This window comes from Pollachius pollachius, assembly GCF_949987615.1.
Source record: "Pollachius pollachius genome assembly, chromosome: 18".
In the NCBI taxonomy this organism is placed as follows: Eukaryota; Metazoa; Chordata; class Actinopteri; order Gadiformes; family Gadidae; genus Pollachius; species Pollachius pollachius.
Window position 1 is genome coordinate 14911725 of NC_136951.1, and position 24730 is coordinate 14936454.

The 24730-nt window shown below is 43.9% G+C and overlaps 1 protein-coding gene across 1 annotated transcript in view; it reads left to right on the forward strand.

Annotated features, from left to right (window-relative positions):
* The window catches only part of LOC307089586 (chemokine-like protein TAFA-5), a gene marked incomplete at both ends in the record, with an annotated part of 90038 nt that overhangs the window by 48025 nt on the left and 17283 nt on the right, over positions 1 to 24730 (forward strand). The window contains one exon of the mRNA XM_079755935.1: positions 21970 to 22101. Coding sequence (XP_079612061.1) covers positions 21970 to 22101 — 132 coding nt within the window. The remainder of the gene's footprint in view (positions 1 to 21969; positions 22102 to 24730) is intronic.

Sequence of the window (24730 nt, forward strand, 5' to 3'; positions counted from 1 at the left end):
AGAAACACAGGGAGGGAGGAAGGAAGGCAGGGAGGGAGGGAGGGAAGAAGTGAGGAAGGGAGGAAGGATGGTAGGGAGGGAGGGAGAGAGGGAGGGGAGAAGTGAGGGAAGAAGGGAGGAAGGATGTTAGGGAGGGAGCGAGGGAGGGAGGGAGCAGAGACGTTAATTTGGTTTAGTTTCAAAATCGTGTCTTCTTTTTGTCTTCGCTGAACCCTCCGTTTGCAACTCTGTAATTGCACCTACAGCAGCTTTGAGTTGAGCAGAGTTATACAACATTCATTCATCAGTTATATCACAACAAAGACTGTTGGTTGTGTAACAAGCCTCTCAAGATCTGGAGCAGGTTTTACACACGTGTGTAAACTACACACACACTGCACGTTGGTCAGAAAGCAGATCGATAGCGCCCACTCTCCTCTTCCAGTCAACCCTTCATCCTCCTCAGGCTGTGTGTGTGTGTGTGTGTGTGTGTGTGTGTGTGTGTGTGTGTGTGTGTGTGTGTGTGTGTGTGTGTGTGTGTGTGTGTGTGTGTGTGTGTGTGTGTGTGCTTATTTATATCCTTCCCTTCTGTATTGTCTCACACGCACTGGAAGGAAATACAAAACATTTCAACACACAAAAAAACAAATACAAACGCATAAAAATATATGTAACATAATATATGTATAACTTTCAAATTACCACTGACACACACACACACACACACACACACACACACACACACAAACACACACACACACACAAAACCACAATGTGCAAAACTAACGGGCTGGGAGGAATGGAGTGGTTTTTAGGAGTGGTCCCGCCCCCTAATCATCAGGACTAATTACAGCCATCATGAATATTAACGAGCTCATTTGCATAGTGACAGAGCAGACTCTATTTATGAGCCAGGCGACCGTGTTCGGAGCCGGACGACTGGAGAGGGGACTCGGAGAGCAAGGTCACACACACAGCTGGGACACACTCTACACAGGAAGCCCTGTGTGTGTGTGTGCGTGTGCGTCTGTGTGTGTGTGTCTGTGCGTGTGCGTGTGCGTGTGTGTGTGTGTGTGCGTGTGTGTTTTTGTACGTGTGTGTGTACACGTGTGTGTGTACGTGTATGTGTGTACGTATGTGTGTGTGTACGTAAATACGGAAACACACACAAACACACACACACACACACTGCACCAAAGGACAACAGAGATGTAGAAACACTCGGGTTATATTCAGAGAGAGGGGGATGGAAGATGAAGTAAACGAGCGGACTTCCTCCCCCTCTGCGGGGTCGGGTCTCGGTCACAGGGCACAGATTGATTGGCTAGTTTCCTTTCCCTCTCAAGCCGACGACAAATGAGATATCGATTCGTAGTTTACCATCTAATGCACAAGTTCATAATGTCGTGGTCTCCGAGGTTCCGGCTTAGCCTAGCGTCACGCGTGATTGTGTGTCGTAGCTTAGCGGAGCTTGGCTAAACAACAGCCGACGTCATAATGCGCTGGTCTCTGAGGGGCTGGATTAGCCTGGCGTAGCATGGTGTAGCATAGCGTAGCGTAAAATGGTGTAGTATAGGGTAACATAGCATGGTGTAGCATAGAGTAGCATGGTGTAGCATAGTGTAGCAAAACATGGCCTAGCATAGCGTAGCATACTATGGTGTAGAATAGCCAGAGGTGGAAAGAGTACAAAAATATTCTACTCAAGTAAAAGTATGATTACTTGGATGAAATTTTACTCAAGTAAGAGTAAAAGTACTGGTCTAAAAAATCTACTCAAGTAAAAGTAAAAAGTAGAAAGTAAAAAGATTTAAAATGAACTTAAAGTACAAGTTACTGGTTATTTTTAAACAGCGGGAGGGGGAGGGGGTCTCTTCTGTCTAGGGCATTACAGACAAGGGGATATCAATCTCAAACTAGTTTTGTTTAATTAATGCAACAGCTTTACAAATTAAAGTGTAAAAAAGTCTCGGTCACAGGGCACAGATTGATTGGCTAGTTTCCTTTCCCTCTCAAGCCGACGACAAATGAGATATCGATTCGTAGTTTACCATCTAATGCACAAGTTCATAATGTCGTGGTCTCCGAGGTTCCGGCTTAGCCTAGCGTCACGCGTGATTGTGTGTCGTAGCTTAGCGGAGCTTGGCTAAACAACAGCCGACGTCATAATGCGCTGGTCTCTGAGGGGCTGGATTAGCCTGGCGTAGCATGGTGTAGCATAGCGTAGCGTAAAATGGTGTAGTATAGGGTAACATAGCATGGTGTAGCATAGAGTAGCATGGTGTAGCATAGTGTAGCAAAACATGGCCTAGCATAGCGTAGCATACTATGGTGTAGAATAGCCAGAGGTGGAAAGAGTACAAAAATATTCTACTCAAGTAAAAGTATGATTACTTGGATGAAATTTTACTCAAGTAAGAGTAAAAGTACTGGTCTAAAAAATCTACTCAAGTAAAAGTAAAAAGTAGAAAGTAAAAAGATTTAAAATGAACTTAAAGTACAAGTTACTGGTTATTTTTAAACAGCGGGAGGGGGCGGGGGTCTCTTCTGTCTAGGGCATTACAGACAAGGGGATATCAATCTCAAACTAGTTTTGTTTAATTAATGCAACAGCTTTACAAATTAAAGTGTAAAAATTAAACAAATCATGTCGCCACACATGAGTGGATGTATACTGTGCCATTATACTTTGGATAAGTTTTTAAAAAACACTTTGGAGCAAAGATTTCACATCACATCAGAAGACAACAGCATCGATATAGAAACCTTGGTCTTGATGATACATTTTCAAGAGATAAGTAGGCTTGCCTTAAGCTCCAGTTTCAGCAACATGGACGTATTAAACAAGAAGACAATTATTTGTGTCTGAAAAGAGTTTTATTGCTCTGTACCAAAACTTTGCAAATTGCAATGAAAATTCAGGGCTAAACAGTCCTTAACCTTTGTAAACAGATATAGCTTAATGCACTACATTATCATTTGCCTTCAGCTTTGATGGATGTTTCCTCTGTAAACAAATGTTTTAATCAGTATGTAAATCAACGTTGTGTTCATTAAATACATAGCATTTAAAATATTAACATTCATAGCTTAAATTCAAATCACATTTTGTCTTTTACATTATATAAATTTACAGTACTGACCGCTGTTTAATTTAAAAAAGGTTCTAATAACTGTGTTTAATGGACGCCATGGAGACGACGTGGATGCGAGAACCGCTGTGGATTCCTGATAACTGGACACCTCGTGTCGCATTATATTAACCCTTACCTAGCTTGCTAGTGGACTGGCAACCAGCGTTAGCAATGCCATGCATGCAATGTCTTTTTGACATTGCATGTATTATTTCACTTACCTCTTCATGCTTGCGCAGGTTGGACGTGGAGTTTTTATATGATGCCATTTCCACTTCTTTTGGCAAACACATTTACATTGCATAATGATGCTGTTTCCTTTTTGGCTCTTGTAACCGAAGTGGTCCTTTATGTAAGGCCAGGGGTTCACTTCGGTTTCACCATCAGCTGTACTATTTTACATATCGTCTCTGCTGTCGTCTGTTTCCATGATCGTTGTCGCTGTCATTTGATTTTGGCGCAAGTTTGTTCTCCTCTCCTCCCTTCCACTGCAGTAGTTTCCGGTGTTGTCCCGTAAAAATAAAAGCTGTCCGCGATTTTTATTTTATTTTATTTTATTTCCTTTTTTATTTTTTACTCAGTAACGCGGGTGATATAAAATGTAGCGAATTACAAGTACACAAAAAAACTACTAAATTACAGAAACGCGAGTAAATGTAACTCGCTACTTTCCACCCCTGAGAATAGCGTAGCATAGTGAAGCCTAGGGTAAGATAGCGTGGTGTAGCAGGGCGTAGCATAAAATGGCGTAGGATAGCATAGCATGGAGTAGCATTGATAAACCGTGGCCCAAACCCGACTTGTCCCACTCGACTCCATAATGAGTAGCTCTCTATGTGCTAATGTGGTGACCCCAGGGGTTTAACCCAAAAAGCTCTTCCTGGTGCGAGACTTCACCTTGACCGAATTACCCCCCCACCGCATCCACATCTCCAGGGGCGAGGTCCAGCAGCTCAAAGGGATGAGAAACCCGTTCTGGAAGAAGATGGGGGCGTCAGGGTATAAACCCCCTCTCCCCTTATGGGATGGTAGCCAGGCACAAAGGATGCCTGGCTGGGTCTATTCTAGAAGGTCTATTCCCCACCAGACCCCCCTCCAAAAGGACGGTTACGAACGAAGGAATCTTCCATTTAGCTAAACAAAAGCTGACCCACGACATTTACATTTTAGATTTGGGACATTTACTAAAGGCTTTTATCCAAAGCAACTTACAATAAATGCATTTGTCAGAAGAAAAGAGAAACAACAATGTATAGCTGTCGGTACAGTAAGGATGTTCATAGAAACAAGTGCCAAGCACTAACAATTGCTAGGTTAACCCATTCCCCGTATAAAACAAAGATAGCTAGGAAAAGATTTTACACAGTGCTAAGCACTATTTTTAAGTGCCAGGACGTACAACATACAATAATTGTGTACATTAAGTGCCAGGACGTACAACATACAATAAGTACGTAAGAGGGGCGGTGCGGGTGTGCAGAGTTAGGGGGTAGGCTATACAGGGACTAGGTGAACTCTGAAAAAGTGAGTCATGAGTCTCACTCAGGATTGTACTAGAATCGAAACGGTCTCATGCAGCAGCAGACGCAGTCGACCAGAGGTGGTTCACACTGAGCGTTACACTCACTAATCGCTGACAGATGGCTTTGGCACATTTAACAAATTACACTTGGATTAAAGCTCTTTACCCTCACCTACGGCACTTCTAGATGGAATATCTTTCCGTCCGTTTGATATAAAAGCACACAGTTCCGAAAAAAAATATTGTTTGCATTGAGGTTATTTGTGTATGTGTGAGGAATATCTAGAAATATATGGCAAAACTCATTTAACCATAGGCATCACATTCTTATGAATTTATATATTCAATAATTTGGGGAAAATGCCTTATCTTCTGTGAACCAATCACAACAGTTAACCCCATGACCAGAGGATGAATAAGGTGAAACTTAAGGTGAAGGGTGAAACTAATCATCAATGAGTTCTTCCTCCCTGTGACCCAGACGCAGAACAAGGTAACACGTTATTTAAAGGGACGTGCAGAGAACTGGCCTGAGGTCTGTCACCAGTCCTTATCAATGTCTATGTCATTAAGTGTCATTCAGGGAATTATGTCATTTTTAATGCAAAGTTGTCTTTGTTACGACAACTTGACAGAAACTGAGATTACATTGCCTGTCAATGAATATGTTAGGACAACTTTAAAATAACCAAGATAATGTTACCTGTCATACACATACCATTGAAGAATTAATTAATAACATCTTAAGAAACTTTAAGTGAAAAGCTTTGGCATTACATTTAACCGTCATGCGGGGTTGGTTTTGACATGTGACCTGTCATGTGGCCATTGGAATCGTGCATAATTAATTTACTGAGGAACGGATTTGACAAATTGTTAAGACGTCTTTCAGTTTTATTAAACTGTCAAATGCTTTTTTATTAAACTGTCAAATGCTTTTAAATACCTTAACAGAATCATTAAACACGTCAAGAGATGGCTTTTCCTTTAATGTAAAAGAAAACCCTGAAAAAACACCTGCATATTTCCTCTTCCTCTGTCTTCTTAAAACAATTATGAATATGACGATACTATTCAAATCAGTGAAATAGGAGGAGGAGAAGGAGAGAGGAGATACAGGGCAAGAGAAGTACAAAGGACAATAATGAAGAGAAGGAGGTGGGAGGAGAAAATGGAGAGAAGGGAAGGAGAAAGGACTGTCAATAGAGGAGTAGAGAGGAAGGTGTCTCTTGAGGAGGAGGAGGAGGAGGAGGAGGAGTACAGTAGCAGGAGGAGGGGGAGGGTCAAAAGAGGAGTAGAGGGGGGGGGGCACTCCTCTAAACACAAGCCAAGCCAACAGCGCTGTGGCCCTTCTACCTGCAGCCCCTGTTACAACAGAGCTGCTCAGAAACTACACCCAACGTCCAGGCTGCAGCTGGCTGCAACGCTGAACGGTCATTAGCGTTAAAAATACACAATAGGAGCCAGAATGGCAGGCGATCAACGTTACCATCCTCAACAAAACGGAAACACAAACAATTGTTATATTCATGGGGTTAAACGTACATTAAAACATTAAATGAATACTATACTATATTATGCTAAATTCCCCACACTACAATTTACAGAATGGAGGACTTACATTTTTCGTCAAAGATAGAGTCTGGCTGTCAAGAACAATGGAGAATAAAGAGATTGCTTCAGTCTATCATCTATTCTCTATTATATATGAGATAGCTTACATCACATATTCCCTTTAATACACAGATTCTCTGAAAGCAAACAACTACGAAAATGAAGTAGAGTTTCTGTCTCCAGGAGAGATAGATATGTGCTCTCTCTCTCTCACTCCCCCTCTCTCTCTCTCTCGCTCTCCCTCTCTCTCTCTCTCTCTCTCTCTCTCACTCCCCCTCTCTCTCTCGCTCTCTCACTCCCTCACTCCCTCACTCCCTCACTCCCTCTCTCCCTCTCTCCCTCTCTCTTTCTCTCTCTCTCTCTCTCTCTTGCTCTCCCTCTCCCTCTCTCTCCACCCTCTCTCTCTCTCTCTTGCTCTCCCTCTCCCTCTCTCTCCACCTCTCTCGCTCCCTCTCTCTCCACCTCTCTCTCTCCCTCTCTCTCCACCTCTCTATCTCGATGAGAGGCGGGAGGATAAGGAAAGGGAGGAAGTGGTTGGGTCTCAACAAGCCGAAGCGAATTACTCCAATGACCTTTGCTATTGATTTGCCTTCATCCAACTAAATGTCAAGAAACACACACACTTATATAAATATATATATATATATATATATATATATATATATATATTTATTTAGTACACAAAAAACAATACACACACACAAACACTCATATTCATACATTATTTTGGTGATTTTGTAATTATCGGTGCGTGCGTTTGTCGTTGTATTGGCGTTATTATTGCCTGGTCTATTCTGTATGTATTTCCATCAATGGTGAAAAACATGGTTACCACATTCCACCATTTTAAATCACGCGCATGCAGTGTGTTACGCAACGCACCTAGACACACACACACACACACACATACACACACACGCACACACCCTCTATGGGAGGGCACTGGGGCAGCTGATTCACCACTGCTCAACCCTCCCATAACCGCTAACCTAACCCTGCCTTGCTCAATGGCACTGCGGCTGTAAAACTGTTTAAAGCATTTAGTAGACCCTTGGGTGACATACAGTGAGTTCAGATGTCATGAAGAACATGGAGTTTGCACCCGCCACTCACACACCCATTACCGCTCAGCGTCAGGCGTCCAACTCTCAACGTGTCTGGATTCGAACCATCAACAGTTTAGGGTCAATTAGAGCAATTAAAAATAATGGTACGATTATTAACAATTAATTTAAAAAATGCCATGCAGTAATAACAATTTAATAGTTAAGTTTATCTTGATGTTTACTAATGTTGTTTATGTTTACTAAGGTAATGTTGTTTAACTTATGTTTAAATTATTACCTTAGTTAACATGAACACCTTTACTAAATGATCACCAGATAATTATCTAACTGCAAGTTAATTGTCAGTTAATGCTAATTACTGCATTATCTAGTGTTAACCGTACCATTATTGTGAAGGCAGACCGCTGTCAGCCACCCAGATGCATGCTGGGAAGGAGAAACTCTGGCTAAACTTTCTGAGTTTGATAGAATCTCTCGAAGATGGAATCAGGACGTGATGAAGTGAGATTCAGATCTGTCAATCAGCCCATTTACAGCAAACGGGGGGGCTTGGAGGCCTGTGTGTGTGTGTGTGTGTGTGTGTGTGTGTGTGTGTGTGTGTGTGTCAGCGTTTTGTTCTAAAAAGACAAAGTCATCCACATGTATTCCTGTGTGTGTATACACTTGCCTCTTTCTGTTTTCTGTCACGACAGTTTAAAGAGGAGGAGAGGAGGAAAAGGAAGGAGTGTTATTAGAGTTTAAGGTGTTGCTGTTCTTAGGCAGAGTAGGAGGAGAAAATGTAGAGAAGGAGAAAGGAGGGTCAATACAGGAGCAGAGAGGTATTTTGAGGAGGGGAGGGTGTGCAGTAGCAGGATGGGGGGCACTCCTCTAAACACAGAAGAAGAAATGTTCCTAGCTGTGAATCACTGCATTTGTCATCTCAATAAGGGGATGTGACGGCCTGCACCACGGTTATCAGTCACACAGCCGCCGTAAGTAGGTCAGCATGGGGTCTTCATCTCTCTCAAGCTCTTTCTCCCCCTTTCTCTCCCTCTTCTCATTACTGTTGTTCTAACATTCTCTCTCTCTCTCTCTCTCTCTCTCCCCTCTGTTTCTCTCTCACCCTCTCAGCCTCCTTCTCACTTCCTCCCTCCCTGTCTATCCACCCCCCATCTTAGGAACAGCAGTACTCTGATTGAAACCATCGCCGTGGGGTGTGTGTGTGTGTGTGTGTGGGGGGGGGGGGGGGCGGGGAGAGAGAGAGGAGACCTTCAGGAGGCCGAACCTGCTGGGACCGGTTATTCTTTAAAATGTTCCCCGCTTGTCCCCCAATAAGGGTTGAGACTGTGAATTTAGACAGGTGGTCTTAGCGTGATTCGGACCATGGTCTATGACCCCCTATGGCCATATTCAGCCTCACACTTACACACACACACACACACACACACACACACACACACACACACAGACAGACACACACAAAAGGTAGCATCCGCAGACAAGGGCAGAGTAATGAAGTTTAATTTGCGGTGAGAACAGAGAGAGAAAAGGTCTTCAACGAGACATGAGAGCTGCGCCTAAAAAATCATTTGGCATTGTTCTGTTTTTCCCCCCTCTTGACTGAAGAGGCTAATTCAAACAAACAGACATGATGAAAACTGGATCTGATGTTGTATGAGTGTTGTATGAATCTTTTATGGTTCTGCCGGGCTCTGGGTATAAAAGCATGGTGAATGGTCTTAATTGGAGAGCGTGTATTTATTAATTATGTCGACACAGGGCTTGGCGCTGAAGGCAAAACTAGTTTGATAATTAAACCTTTAAAAGCTTTTCCATCGCATTATGTTTCACCGTCTGCGGGAAGGAACACGAGACACGTTAAGCATTTTAAATGAAGAAAATGATTTTTTTTTAATATATTTAATATGATAACCTCTTTCACTTTCATCCGGTTCTTTCATTCATTACGTGATTAGCATAGAATCACAGTAGCATGCATACTCGACTAGCTGTGTGTGTGTGTGTGTGTGTGTGTGTGTGTGTGTGTGTGTGTGTGTGTGTGTGTGTGTGTGTGTGTGTGTGTGTGTGTGTGTGTGTGTGTGTGTGTGTGTGTGTGTGTGTGTGTGCGTGCGTGTGTGTGTGTGTGTGTGTGCGCGTGCGTGTGTGTGTGTATGTTAAACTAACAAAACCACAAACATTAACTGGTGCATTAACAAACATTAAAAGTTCTTGGGTAAGACAATAATGCATAGATTAAATTTGAAAGTTTAAAGATAATTGTTGTTTTTTTTACCAGCAATGAGCAACAGTGTCGATGTCAAAAGGGTCGAGGTGTATGTCCTAATTGTTTGTGTGTGCATGTCTGTGTGTGTGTGTGCGCGTGTTATTGTGTGTGTTTGTGTGTGCCAAGGGATGTTCCTCCTCAGTGTGTTTATGTTTAATCATAAAAATTCTCCTGATGGTTTGAAAATGTCAAAAATGTGGTTAGCAATAAAAGTGGCAATTCATTTATAATGATTTTTCAAATCTCGAGTGTTTGAATTAAATGAAATGCATTCATTAAAATTGCATTTGAACATTTCTAACCCTAATTGGATGATTTTTCTGGGAATAAACTAAAATGAAATATGGTTTACATGAACTCCTGACCCTGACCCTGACACACACACACACACACACATACACACACACGGCGAGTAAAGATAACTAATAAGGATCCAAGCCTGTTACTGGACTTCTTTGTGACAAAATAAGTGATAGAATGACCTTTGTTTCTCTGCCGTCATTAAGAACATTCCAAATGCGTTCACGAGCTACGCATCACCCTATCACTCCTTGGAATACAACCAGTGAATACTGTGGTATTAATGTGAGGCTTTGTACAATCCTGGGAACATGTCTCCATAGTAACAAGACACCGTTCATGAAATACTTTTAAACCTTCTGCGAGAGAAAGGTGTTCACATGGAGTCGCCAGAAACTAGGTGCGTTTGAGCAAGGGTTCGAGTCTGTGATTGATCAGAGGAATCTCGGCGACTCCGTCTCTGAACCAAAACATTCCCGACTGACTCCTGGTTTCAAAGTTAATCATGGAGTGAATATCTCAGTTTAGTCACAATGTATATATCATAACGCATCATATGCATGTATTCTCATGAATGAAATGCATTCAATAAAAATGTATTTGAACATTTATAACCCTCATTAGTTGATTATTTTTTATTCCAACTTCTTGGAATAAAATTCAATCTTAACCTAATCTTTCTAATCTCGAGGGACACTAGCAAAGAAAAATGTACTATGTTATAATTTCGTTAGTGTCAATTCAATACACTCACACACACACACACACATACACACACACTTGTGTTCATATATATATGAACCGATACATTTAGATTTACAAGTTATTATTTTTTTATATTTCCATTAATGAAAACAGAGCAATTATTTTGGATTTATTTTTGTTTAATTGTTGTGTTTCTTGTATTCCCTAATGGGGAAGTCATCCCAATTAAAATCGTTGTTTTGTTCTGGAATATACCCTGACACACACACACACACACACACACACACACACACACACACACACACGTAGATGACTGTGACAATCTTGTAAAATAATTAACAAAAATAAATAAATTTATGTTTCATCAATTTAGGAAGGAATCAAAATGCGTGATCAAATTCCGTGCAGCGGTCAAACAAACGGACCGTGGGGTGTGTGTGTGTGTGTGTGTGTGTGTGTGTGTGTGTGTGTGGGGGGGGGGATCCTCTGGTACAGAGCCCAGGCTGGAGTCACTCTGAGGACCTCGTGTGGGGGTGACCGGGGAATAAACATGCTTAGCATGAAAGGTTATGTATAATGGAAGGAGCATTAGTTTGGACGCAGAGGTCAATCAGGCTAACGAGCCCACCGCAGAGATGAGGAAGGGGGGGGGGGGAACTGACGAGTTATTTATCACTTATTGCTATTATTAGAGTTCACTTTGAGCTGTGTTTGTGTTACCAGAGCTTAAGGATGGCACGTGTGTGTGTGTGTGTGTGTCTGTGTGTGTGTGTGTGTGTGTGTGTGTGTGTGTGTGTGTGTGCGCGTGTGTGTGTGTGTGCATGTTTTTATGCATGCATGTTTAACTACAGATAACCATTGTACATGCTCACATATAAATACAACACGTTGCACATGCAGTCGCAAGGCTACCAAAACACACACGCAAACCCACAAAGCAAGGACATTGAGGGATGTATGGAGAAAATGTGTGAATGCAGGTATGTGTAAAACTATATTTGTGTGTGTGCGTGTCTGTATGCGTGTGTTTGGTTGTGACCGTGTGCGTGCGCTCGTGTGCTAACTATAGCGAGTGAGTTTATTCTGGTGCGGGGCTGAAGGCGATGTGTGCGTTCTTGTCATTCATCACAGAGTTCACAGCCGAGGCACCGGACGTCATACAAATTTTAAAAAGACGCATTAGAACATGAATAAGATGAATAACAACTGTAATTGTATATTCTTACATTATGTCTATATGCACAATGAGGGTAGAACAAATTAATGAAACACGAAAATGGAACAATGTTAACATCGCCAGAGGAGGCAGACGACTGCATTATTCAAACTGAATGTGACTGACCTTTCAGTGACTGTCTGTGTCTCATCAAATCTCATGAAATAGTGAAATACTATGACTATGACCATTAGACCACGGTACATAATTTCTTACCATCTTTTAGTTGTTGAATAGTTGTTAGCATTACCGTTAACATGTTCTGGGTCAGCTATTGGCACACCAGCCACAAGCCACATTAGCCCAGTAAAATCCTAGTTAGCTCGAAGCTTGATATCCAATGAGCCCTGATGAGGCATTTGTGCTGCTGTAGCCTCCAGCCTGTTGCATCAGCTAGTGTCGTGCTAGCAAGGTGCCTGAGGGCGTACCTGTCAGCTGTTAGCGGCTGATGTAGCGTTAGCCACTGCTGTAGCAGATGTCTGTCTGTAGACAACGTAAAGGTAATGAGAAATACCGATGTTTATCAGACTCGACAAATGATCCTTTCTAACTCAGACGGGTTTTACCAGTGTTTGTCCCCAGGCTGTGTGTGTGTATGTCTGTGTCTCCATGTGTGTGTGTGTCACTGTGTGTGTCTCCATGTGTGTGTGTGTGTGTGTACATGCTGGTGTTGTGACGAAATGTCAGGGCACATCTGCGAGTGAATGATATCTCAAATACCTGGAGGCTGGCAGGTGAACACACACACACAATGACAATGATCACACACACACACACACACACACACACACACACACACACACACACACACACACACAACAATGAAATAGGCTAGCCCGAAGCATGTTTGGTTAGCTTCCAGCTCTGAGGGGGAACAATGATGCCTTGCATCCACACACACCAGCACTAACACCAGGGGTAACAATACACAAAGCCTTTTCAGCTATAAGACCCTCTGATCCACCCCGCATAGCCACACACTCCGTCTTCTGCAGTGTATTTGTAGCGAGCGGCAGCCATGGTGGTCTGATTGTGTTTTTCTGATTGCTCATGCAGAAGGGACTTTCATGTAGTTTCAAAACGGCGTTTCGCTGATCCTTGGTTTCAGAATGACACACCATCAGGGCAACTTGGTGACTCCCACTGTAATTCTGTCACCCACTCAGGTCCGATACCAGAATGTGGTCATTTGCAGCATGTTATTGTCTCGGTTTCAATCTCACCTTCCTGTCCATAAAGGCAAAATAGGCCAAAGCAAATCCTCAATGGAATGATCAGCTGTCACTTTACGTCAACAGGGGAAAAGTAATATATCACTCTGGTAATACAAAGACGAGTATTTTACATTTACGTGTTTTGGTTTGGATCCCAGTGGCTAGTTCGTCTTCATGTTGTATAACTCGCAAGGTTTGACAGTTTAATTCCAGTCAAAGCTATGGAGGATTAGCCTCGTGAGATCATTCAGATCTCGCAATACTGCTTCTCTCTGCAGTCCAGCCTGGCCTCGAGCCAATGAAAAGCCTGCTTTAAAAAAAAAAGTTCCCTATGAACAAGGAGCACTGCAGGATAGTGTTGCAATCGACACAACAATCAAATCCGTCTCTTAAACCGAAATAGAGTGATTAATGACAATGAAAGACGGCCAGAAATCTGCACGGTAGGCTTTTGTCAGAAGGAAAGTATGTGACTGAACCGAATTTGGTGTGAACAAAAATAATGAAGCGAGCAGAAAGCGAGAGCGTCTCTTAGTTCTCTTATCTGATATCTGATTGGCTGGGGTTCTTTCAGCAACGTGAGGTTGCGCCCATATTTGGAAATCCCTCCCTGCCCAGCTCAGGCCAGATATTCTTTGTGAAAACTTGAATATCTGGATGATCTCAGGAGGCTTGTGAGGGTTGGAGATGAATGAGTTCTGGTTAAAGACTGGTGAGAGGTGGCCTTCCTGTCCCATGCTTAACTGGGCCAAACATGGATGTTCCCAGTGGCAGGTTGAACAGAATGCTAAAGTTCCTCAGGAGGTCAAGCTCCGCCTTCATAACCGCTGTGCCTGACCAATGAGTGAAGTCGCAGACACTACGCTATGGCTCCATGTGGCTCAGGAGGTAGAGTGGGTTGGCTGGTAACCGGAAGGTTGTTAGTCCCATCCCCAAGCTCTACCTAGCGTCGAGTGTCGAGGTGTCTCTGAGCAAGACACCTCACTCTAACTGCTCCCGACGAGCTGGCTGTCGCCTTGCGTGACTAAAACCGCCTTCGATGTGTGAATGTGTGCCTGAATGGGTGATTGTTAGGCGATATTGTAAAGTGCTTTGAGTTGCCACTGATGAGAAAAACGCTGTATGAATGCAGTCCACTTATTTGCCATTTACGTCTGGTTTGGTATAGTCCGTGGTTTGTACCAACTATGCTGTTACTTACAGTCGGTCGTTCAGACCAGGCTTTTTACGCAAAGTGACCTTTTCCTTAACACGTTCATATCTCTTTCGCCTCTTACACGCTGAACGTGAAACGTCACGAAGCGACGATCTGTCATCTCCTCCACGGTGATGATGTCACCGTGTTACCCAGCTGTATGTGTGACGTCACCACGGGAGAGACAGAAGGGAGAGAGAAGAGACAGTGGGGAGAGAGCAGAAGGAGAGAGGAGGAGGAGAGAGAGACAGAGGGGAGAGGAGAGACAGGGGGAGAGAGGAGAAGGAGAGAGGAGGAGGAGAGAGAGACAGAGGGGAGAGGAGAGACGGGGAGAGAGGAGAAGGAGAGAGGAGGAGGAGAGAGAGACAGAGGGGAGAGAGGAGAGACAGAGGGGAGAGAGGAGGGGAGGGAGAGACAGATGGGAGAGAGGAGAGACAGGGGGAGAGAGGAGAGAAAAGTGACAGAGGGGAGGGAGAGACAGCGGGGAGAGAGGAGAGACAGGGGGGGAGAGGAGAGACAGGGGGAGAGAGGAGAAGGAGAGAGGAGAGAGGAGGAGGAGAGACAGAGGGGAGAGAGGAGAGACAGGGGGGAGAGAGGAGGGACAGGGGGAGAGAGGAGAGAGGGAGAGGAGAGACAGAGGGGAGGGGGAGATGGAGGAGTCACTCGAGGGGCCGCTATAAAAGCCAGGGTTCACTCACACGCGAGCACGTCCCTCCTCTCCGGAACGGCCTCCTGCTGTGATCAGACACGCAGTCCCACCCGGGGCTGAACCCCGCCCCCCACCCCACCCACCGACCCCGCCATACAGAGGGCGTTAAGGAGCGTTTATTTATAGATTTAAGATACCCAAATAACCGCTGCAGCAGTAGTCACGACGACCAATGGAAACACTGACCAGGAGCCCCCCCGCCCCCTGTCCCCCCGTCCCCATACCACCCCTGACAGAATACACACAACACCCGTCCCCAGGACGACCAAAGGTGAGCTGTCCCGCGGAAGGACGTTCCGACGCGTTTGCGCGTGTGTGTGTGTGGGTCTCTGTGTGTGTCTTTGTCTCTTTGTCTGTGTGTGTGTGTGTGTACGTGTGTCACCACGGGGAGGGGGGGCCCTCGAGGCCCCAGTGTAAGAGACAGTTCAGTTGGTGTTCAGGAGGCTGTTGATTCTGAACCGGCGGCTCTCTGATTTACCGGCCCGGTCAGGAACTCTGCCTTTTGTTTGTCGCCAGGCTCGTTAAACTCTCGCCATATATTCATACACGCCATCGTCACGGCGACAGTGATGAAGACGAGCAAATAGGGGCACGCGCGAGCCCACACACACACACACACACACACACACACACACACACACACACACACACACATAAACACACACAAACACACACACACACACACACACACAGGCACATAAACACTCACATACACACACAGCTGGGATTTGTAAATGTCATTCAGCTTGTTTCCTCTCTCGGTGGGGACACAAGCCTCTCCTCATTATTATTATTATTATGAGCTGATGGTTAGAGAGAGGAGGGGAGAGGAGGAGGAGAGAGGGTAGACAGAGGGGAGAGAGGAGGAGAAGAGAGGATAGAGGGTTAACGGAGAAGAGGCAGGAGGAGGAGGAGGAAAGAGGGTAAATGGAGAGAAGGGAGGGGGAGACGAGGAGAGACAAGGGGGAGGCAACATATAAGAGAGGACAAAAGGCAGAGAGGAGAAGGGGAGAGAGGAGGAGGGGAGAAAGCAGGTTGGGAGAAGGCGGTAGGGGGTGAGATAAGGGAGGTGGAGAGGAGTGGTGTAAAGGAAAACTGGTACAAAAGGAGGAATAGAGTACATGCAAAATAGTTGTTTATCAGATGAGCTGTGGACTGATTATGTTCCATCCTCCTACAGTCACAGACTCCTACAAAGTCCACCTTCTCTCCTCCTCCTCCCTCTCTACTCCTTTTCCTCTCCTCTCTCATCCTCTTATCTCTTCTCTCATCCCTCTCTTCATCCTCCATCTCCTAATCCCTCCTCTTCTTTCCATCCCCTCCTCATGTCTCCGCTGTCCTTTCAGCCCCTTCTCCTCCTCTATCTCCCCTCTTCTCCCCTCCGTCATCTCCTCTCTCTACTTATCTCCTCTCTGCTCTGCCCTTATTACCTCTAATCTGCTATACTCTCCTCTCCTTTATTATCTCTCCTTCTCTCCTCTCTCCTCTCCTGTCTCCTCTCTCTTCTTCTCTCTCTTTTCTTCTCTTTCCTCATCTCCTCTCTCCTGTCCTCTCTCTCTCTCTCTCTCTCTCCTGTCCTCTCCTCTCTCCTGTCCTCTCCTCTCTCACCTCCTCTCCTTTCACCTCTCTCCTCTCCCACCTCCTCTTCTTCCTCGTCTGTGTTTCTGGGAGGAGGATGAGAGGAGGATAGAATGAATGGAGAAAGGGATGTATGGATGAGAGGATGAATAGAAGAGCGGATGTAAGGATGGGGGCAGAGGGGATAAGCGGGTGAGAGGGTTCTCATGATCAGAGAAAATCACATTTGATCTACGTCAGTCTGTCTCCTGTGCACTTTAATGGCCAGCAATGGTGTGTGTGTGTGTGTGTGTGTGTGTGTGTGTGCGTGTGTGTGTGTGCGTGAGAGAGACACTGCAGGTCCTTAATGATGATGATGATGTTCAATGTTCAGTTAGAGAGCTGTTTACTAGTCTCCCCTAGATACACACAACAGATGCACACGCACACACAAACACGCGCACACACACACACGCACACACTTGACGCAGTGCAACACTAGAAACAAAACTAATCGTCTAAGCAGCTTTCCAAACAGCTGACTTCCCCAGAGTTGGGGATGAGGTTGTGTGTATGATCTTTATGTACACTGTGTGCTTTTCCCACCCTACATCTGTATGCACACTGACCATATCATTTCAAAAGGTGGCGTTTTTAAAATAAAAGCGCAGTCAGGGCATATCTAATGTCAAGGATCAGCAGCATGTGATACTGCTGAGCGGGCAGATCAGAGCTGGTCAGCTCTGAGTGATGACGCATCGCAGCAGAAGATCTGGACCATCACCATCATCTAGCTCATTTATATGTCTGGATCATCTGCCTCATCTATATATCTAGATCTAGATTCAGATCGTCAAGTATCTACTAACCCTGATCTCATCACAGTCTAACCCTGACCTCATCACAGTCTAACCCTGACCTCATCACAGTCTAACCCTGACCTCATCACCGTCTATCCCTGACCTCATCAGAGTCTAACCCCGACCTTATCACAGTCTAACCCTGACCTCATCACAGTCTAACCCTGACCTCATCATAGTCTAACCCTGACCTCATCACAGTCTAACCCTGACCTCATCACAGTCTAACCCTGACCTCATCACAGTCTAACCCTGACCTCATCACAGTCTAACCTTGACCTCATCAAAGTCTAACCCTATCTCATCACAGTCTAACCCTGACCTCATCACAGTCTAACCCTGACCTCATCACAGTCTAACGCTGACCTCATCACAGTCTAACCCTGACCTCATCACAGTCTAACCCTGACCTTATCACAGTCTAACCCTGACCTCATCACAACACATGTTGTGTTAGATGTCAGACTGCAGGAAAGCAGGACTAGGTAGACAGTCAAATGGGGGAGGGGGGTGTTGACAATGTGAAACATGATATATGATACATAATGGATAAGAATTTGTGCTGTGTCGAGGTACGATTCATAACGGGTTTCTCCAGTTGCTAGGATGAGGAATAAATGACAGAATTACGGACTGAAAAATTGTTTTGATTAAATTAGTCAAATTAAAAGGACATATCAACACAATGTAATTAAGATAAATCTAATAAAATAAGATGAAATACAATGAAGTTAGATTATTTAAGAGGATATGAGCAAAATTAAAAAAATATATTATATACAATGATATATGTCAAATGTGATTTTATAAATTATATGAAGCATTGTTTATATATGAATACTCACTGATAGGCTATTCACAAATCGGTTAACAATTATTGATAAGATATTTAGACAATGGTTACTAAGATAATTTATAAAGTGCAAGTTAATGAAATCAACTATTTACAATGTGCATAATCTTACGCTTAACACTAATTCATGCTGCAATTCCTGATTAGTTTAGGTTGTCAGGAAAATATATTTAACTAATGCTAACCATTTTCTCATGATTGTATTAATAATTGAATATAAATATTAGGAATATGATGAATTTCTTACAAATGTGAATTCATGTTGGAATAATGTTTTATAAATAATGAAGTCAGTATTAATTAACAATTAACTACTACTTCAGACAGAATACATAATAACAGGTTCATAAGATAGATTTAATAAACCTGTGATCACTATTAACAGTATCAAGGGATTAAATTGGCCTGAATATACATATTTGTATCAACATATTTTGTATGCGTAATTCATAAATATATTCCTTTTGTATTATACTGTAATTATCTATTAATGCTATCACTACATTTTCAAGCGCAATATTACAGATATAATGTGATTCTTAGCTTCAACAGCCTGCTTATATCAGATCATCACTTACACGTCTAGAAACGACTCACACACACACACACAAGCACACGCACACACGCACACACACAGACACACAGACACACACACACACACACACACACACACACACAGTAATGACCTTTACCGGCAGTAACCCTCTCTTATATCCACCTTCGCAGAAAATGCAACTCTGAGTATTAATATCAATAAATAAAATAAATAAACCACATCAGCGTCCAGCTGTCAGTTAGAGTAGCCGCTCTGTTCGAGCCGATAACGGCCTCTGGATTTGTTCTGGTGCGTCTCCTGTCTTTTTTTTATTACACACAGTCTGCTCCAGGGAGGGAAAACAAGCACTCCTCTGTGTTCCGCCGTGCTGTGTGTTGAGAAGGGTGAGATGGATTCGTTCTCCCGTTGTTAAACAGCAGGGTGGAGTTAGGCAGGTCTTAGTGTGTGAAGTGAAGGCGAGGTGGATGGTTAACCTTTTACAAAAGCGCACAGTGTAGTGCGATGGCTTTTATATATTGTATTGTTTCTTATTTGTATATTTATCTATGATATATATAGATACACTTAGGTGTTATTAAAGGAGGTATATGAATATGCATAGTACATAGTCTCATAAAGTCTTATAATTAGTCAGTAACAACCATTAACTAACAATTAACAATTTATTAATAGTTAATTAATGGTCTAGTAATCATTTATAAACTGTGTTAATTTTTAATTAGTAAAGTATAGGTATTTTATTCTTATGTAAAGTGTTATCAGTAGGAATAGATGTGGATTCTCTGCTCGTGGATAACACGCACGCATGCACGTGCACACACACACACACACACACACACTTTCAGGACACACACACACCAGTTATGAACTAAAACAGCAGCCAGGTCAATCTCTGACCAACCACCAAACACGCCCCAGCGCCACTAATCCAACCAATGACAGGCCAATGTGCACAACATGACCCGTTCAACACATGCAAAGCTCTGCAGATATTAGCATGTTAAGGCTCCATACATTAATAATGTGTGAATATATTGATGTAGGCGGCACTTTTAATCTTCCAAGCACACACTGTGAAATGTTCCTGCCAGGGCGCGCGAGGGAGAGAGAGAGAGAGAGAGAGAGAGAGAGAGAGAGAGAGCGAGAGTGAGCGAGAGAGAGAGATATAGTTCACTTTTAGTTCATCATGAGGCAGAGGATTTCTTGACCAGATTTTGTGCTTATGACACTGAAGTGGAGCTCCAGTGGTGCAGTGCAGAAGCTTCTTTGTAGGAGACTCTACAGAACATAACAAATCAACAGAATCATATTTTCTCACTATAGTCACTATGAGTGCGTATTGCACGCGTGAATCATGTTTGTGTTTCAGATCTCATTCCAGATGCATTATGTTCCTTTCCATCAGGTTCCATTAAGTTACTTCACAGTTCCAACACAGTGCATTATGGGTAATTTCCCAAGATTAGCAATAAAACCCTGGTGCCTCGAAACCGTGCTTGTAGGCCAAAGTTGAAGCAACGACGTTGGTGGGGTGATAACCTAACCGTAGTTTCATTTATCGGCTTTTTAATGACATAATGTTGTGGTAAACACTTTATCGGACCAATTAAATAGTAATGCAAAACTACAACTTTTTCTATGCCTACTTTTTAGTATCACACCAATCCTTAATAGACCATCTAATTCTTAATGGTTCCCCCCGTAGGATTCTTCAGAACAGGAACATCATTACACCCCGATAAAACTGCGACCAAGATGTCAAAGACTTCGTAGAAAGTCCAGACCTGTAGCGGAAAGGCCTGAGCAATGGAAAGCAGATACAGGCTAAAGCGCAGATAGCAGATAGAACCGCTAATAGACTGGAAGCCCAGAAAGCTTCATCAAAATCAAAATGGCCGGCGACCTACCTAGAACTTATTCCTGGTGGAGAGGAGGAGGAGGAGGAGGTGGAGGAGGTGGAGGAGGTGGAGGTGGAAGAGGCGGAGGAGCGGGGAGTCCAGGTGTGTGGACTATGGGTCATGGATGAAAGGGTGAATGGATGAATTGTTGGAATCGGCTTTTGCTGAAAAAACAGAAAAGGGAGAGAGGAACTGATGTTAGGCCTCATCAGCGGTTCTTGTGTTTAGTTTCTGCTATTCGGTGGCTCGCTCTGTACCAGGAGGGAGAATGGGAATAATCACAGGAGTGATTCGGAGAGGGGATCCACACGCCTTCTTTTTATCTGAACCCGTTTGAGACCATCCCTTCTCTCTCTCCTCCAGTGTGTTTCTACACCTCCCTCTCAATCCCTCCCTCTATGGTCGCCCGTCTGTGTTCGTCTTCTCTTCACACATTTGTTTGACTCCTCCTCTCAGGCTGAACCACTCTTCTCTTATCAGCGTCGTCTTCCCCTCTCTCTGTCTGCTTTGTTCATAGCATCGTTTGATTGACAGCAAAATCATAATATCTTACAAACACACACAGCTATGTTTCCAGATGGTGCCACAGCGGCATGACAGTGGTTTAAAGGGGACACATTATATGTCCCCTCATATAATCTGCCCCATATGATGTCATATGGGGCAGATTTTCGAAACGGCTTGCAAGGCTAATCACTCTCACACCTGGTGGTATAATATGTCCCCTTCAAATGAAAAAAGAATGGACAAAAGCATGTTGAGGTGGATACATTATTTAAATATGAGCAGAAATAAACAAAAAGTGTCGGACTAGATATAAAAAGTTAACAACTATAAGTGTGTCTGACTTATGGATCTAGGTTTTGTGGTTTGGTGGGTCTGTGAGGTTCTTTGATGATGATCGTTATGTACCGTTATGTTATGATGTCATGATGATGGTGATTGGCAGTTATGTCATGAGGGCTGGTATGTTATGATTTCATGATAATGGTGATGGGCAGTTATGCTAAGATGTCATGTTGGCAGATATAATATGATGTCATGATGGCAGTTATGGTATTATGTCATGACCGTTGTTATGTTCTGCCGTCATGGCGACCGTGTCGCTCCGTGATGCTGTGATGTCATGGCGACAGTGTCGCTCCGTTAAGCTGTGATGTCATGGCGACAGTGTCGCTCCGCTAAGCTGTGATGTCATGGCGACAGTGTCGCTCTGTGAGGTCATGACGAGAGTGACGCTTCATGATGCATCGATGTCGTGGCGACAGTGATGTCATGCTAACTCTGCTCTCTCTCTCCCCCCCCCCCCCCCCCCTCCCTCCCCCAGCGGCCATCGTGAGGAAGAGGCAGTGGTGTGAGATGTTCCCGTGCCTGGAGGACGAGGGATGCGACCTGTTGGTCAACCGCTCGGGTTGGACCTGCACCCAGCCTGGGGGGAGGGTCAAGACCACCACCGTGAGTCTCCCCCCCCCCCCCCATTCACCCTCCTAACAGCCTCCCCCATCTCGTCTCTCGGCCCTCATCCCTTCCCTCCCCGTCGTTTATCATCCCAGTCTCCGTATCTTGCTTCACCCCTCCCTCCTTCTGGTTGGTCTCCTCCCCCCTCTCTCGGTTCACCTCCACCTTCAGCCCCGTCGTGGTTCCCTCCTCCCCCCTTTCTCGGTTCACCCCCACCTTCAGCCCCGCCGTGGTTCCCTCCTCCCTCTCCTCCCCATCCCTGGGTCTCTCTCTCTCTGACGTGTGCTATGCGGTGTCATGAGTACGTGGTGATGTTCTTTGTTCATTTTTAAGATAAATGAATTGCCGTCAACAACAATAGAGAAGATAATGGTATTCTCTCATCAAACATGGTCCGATTCTGCAATCTAAGTGGTAAAATAGATTTTGCTTAATGAAGTGTGTAATTAAGTTTCTTAACTGGGTAAATTGGCTGTCATTGGCAGTCGAGTTGTTTGCTTCTAAAAACACACACCAGACTGTACGCCTACCACATGAAAACACACCACCAATGTCACAGGAAAGCTATGGCAAATCACACAAAAATGGACCAGAAACACACCACAACCTCGTCAGTACCGCACGCACAAAACACATCTCAACAACAACAAGGGGGAGGCAATCGAAAAACTCCTACCTGGCTCAGACCTTTACTCAGAGACAAACAGAGGCAGGACTTGGGGAGCTCAATACCAAGGAACACAGGTGAATCTGATTATCAATCAACACAGGTGAATCTGATTATCAATCAACACAGGTGAATGTGATTATCAATCAACACAGGGGACATGTGACAAACGCAGATGCACAGGGAAGACCGTTTTAATGGTGTTAAAAGATGGGATCAGACAGGATGATCTTGTTTTTTAAATTGTTATTATATGAAACTCTTAAAGGTGACATTTATACCACCAGGTGTGAGTGTGATTAGCCGTTACAGGCCGTTTTGAAAATCAGCCCCACTTGTGATGCCAGAAGAGGCAGATTTTCAAAATTGGCTTGTAACGGCTAATCACACTCACACATGGTGGTAAAATATCACACCTTAAGAAAAATTGAATTTCAACTTATTCATTCATTTACACTCGACTGGTACATTTCTTATTTTGTTTCTACTGAACACACCGTAAGCCTTAAACGCTCAGGACTTCTACACGCGAAGAAGGACAAACTCAGAGCAGCTTATCTATCACACCAGCTGGTCCTGGGAACCCAAAGTCTCTCCTTTTCAGACAACCCCAGACACACCTTCTGCTATTACATTACACCCTCATACACACACACACACTCTCAAACACACACACACACGCACACCTTATGCTATTACGTTACACACCCTCACGCACACCTTATTCTGTTACATTACACATCCTCAGACACACACACACACACACCCTCAGACACACACACATACACACACACCATCAGACACACACACACACACCACCTCAAAATACTGTTACATTACATACAGAGACACTGTCACACTGTTATCTACCTCAAAACACACTCTTCTGTAAGTGAATAACACAAACAAACAAAAACAAACACACACACAAACAAAGCTCAAAACAGTAACATTAGTGACGGAAGCAATTAAAGAAGCTTAAACACCCACTTATAACACCCACTTTTGCGCAAACGCAAACACAAACACACATGCACGCACGCAAACACACACACACACACACACACATTAATTATAGATGGTTGAAACACAGTCACACACACCCAAACACAAGCAATGCATTTATCTGTCCTTGTGTGTGTGTGTGTGTATGTGTGTGTGTGTGTGTGTGTGTGTGTGTGTGTGTGTGTGTGTGGATACCTGCAATCTCCCCTGCTTACGGTTGCCTAGCGATGTGTACAGTCCATAATATACCTGGCAGGGGTGACACTTTCTTCATGTTCCAGATACCCAGCAATCTGTTATCTGGGCAGCAGGGTAGCTAGATCACACACACACACACACACACACACACACACACACACACACACACACACACACACACAAGTCACATTAGTGCTTAAAGCTGTCTGAAATCATTTATGGATCATACCCTCTGTGTGTGTGTGTGTGTGTGTGTGTGTGTCGCCACTTTTGGCACAATTGTTATCACGCATATGGTGTGTGGGTGTGCGTTTGGTGTGTGAATGTGTTTGTGTGTATAATCCTTCCTTATTCTTGGGGTAATATCTTGGCTTCCTGTTAAAATAGGAAAAACAAATATTTTTCTATTTCCTGAAATAAAATCACAAGAGTATGTTAAGTTGACCACATTTCTACTGCAGAGAGCAGAAACATGGAATTAAAACATGGCTTATTGTTGGGTTGAAGGATTTGAGTCCTAGACTAGGGCACCTGTCTATTAAAAGACCACAGTCATTAGAGATACATAGATATATAGAGATAGAAAATCAACATACACACAGAGTGATTGAGACACATCACAAACACAATATCAAGGCCCTTTCAAACGTATTAAAGGCCAGACACACAGTTTAATAAGTCGCAGGTTGTAAGACAGAAAGTGATAGGTCGAATCAGCTTTTGACAGCACGTATTGCACTCCTAATCAAATCAAACTTTG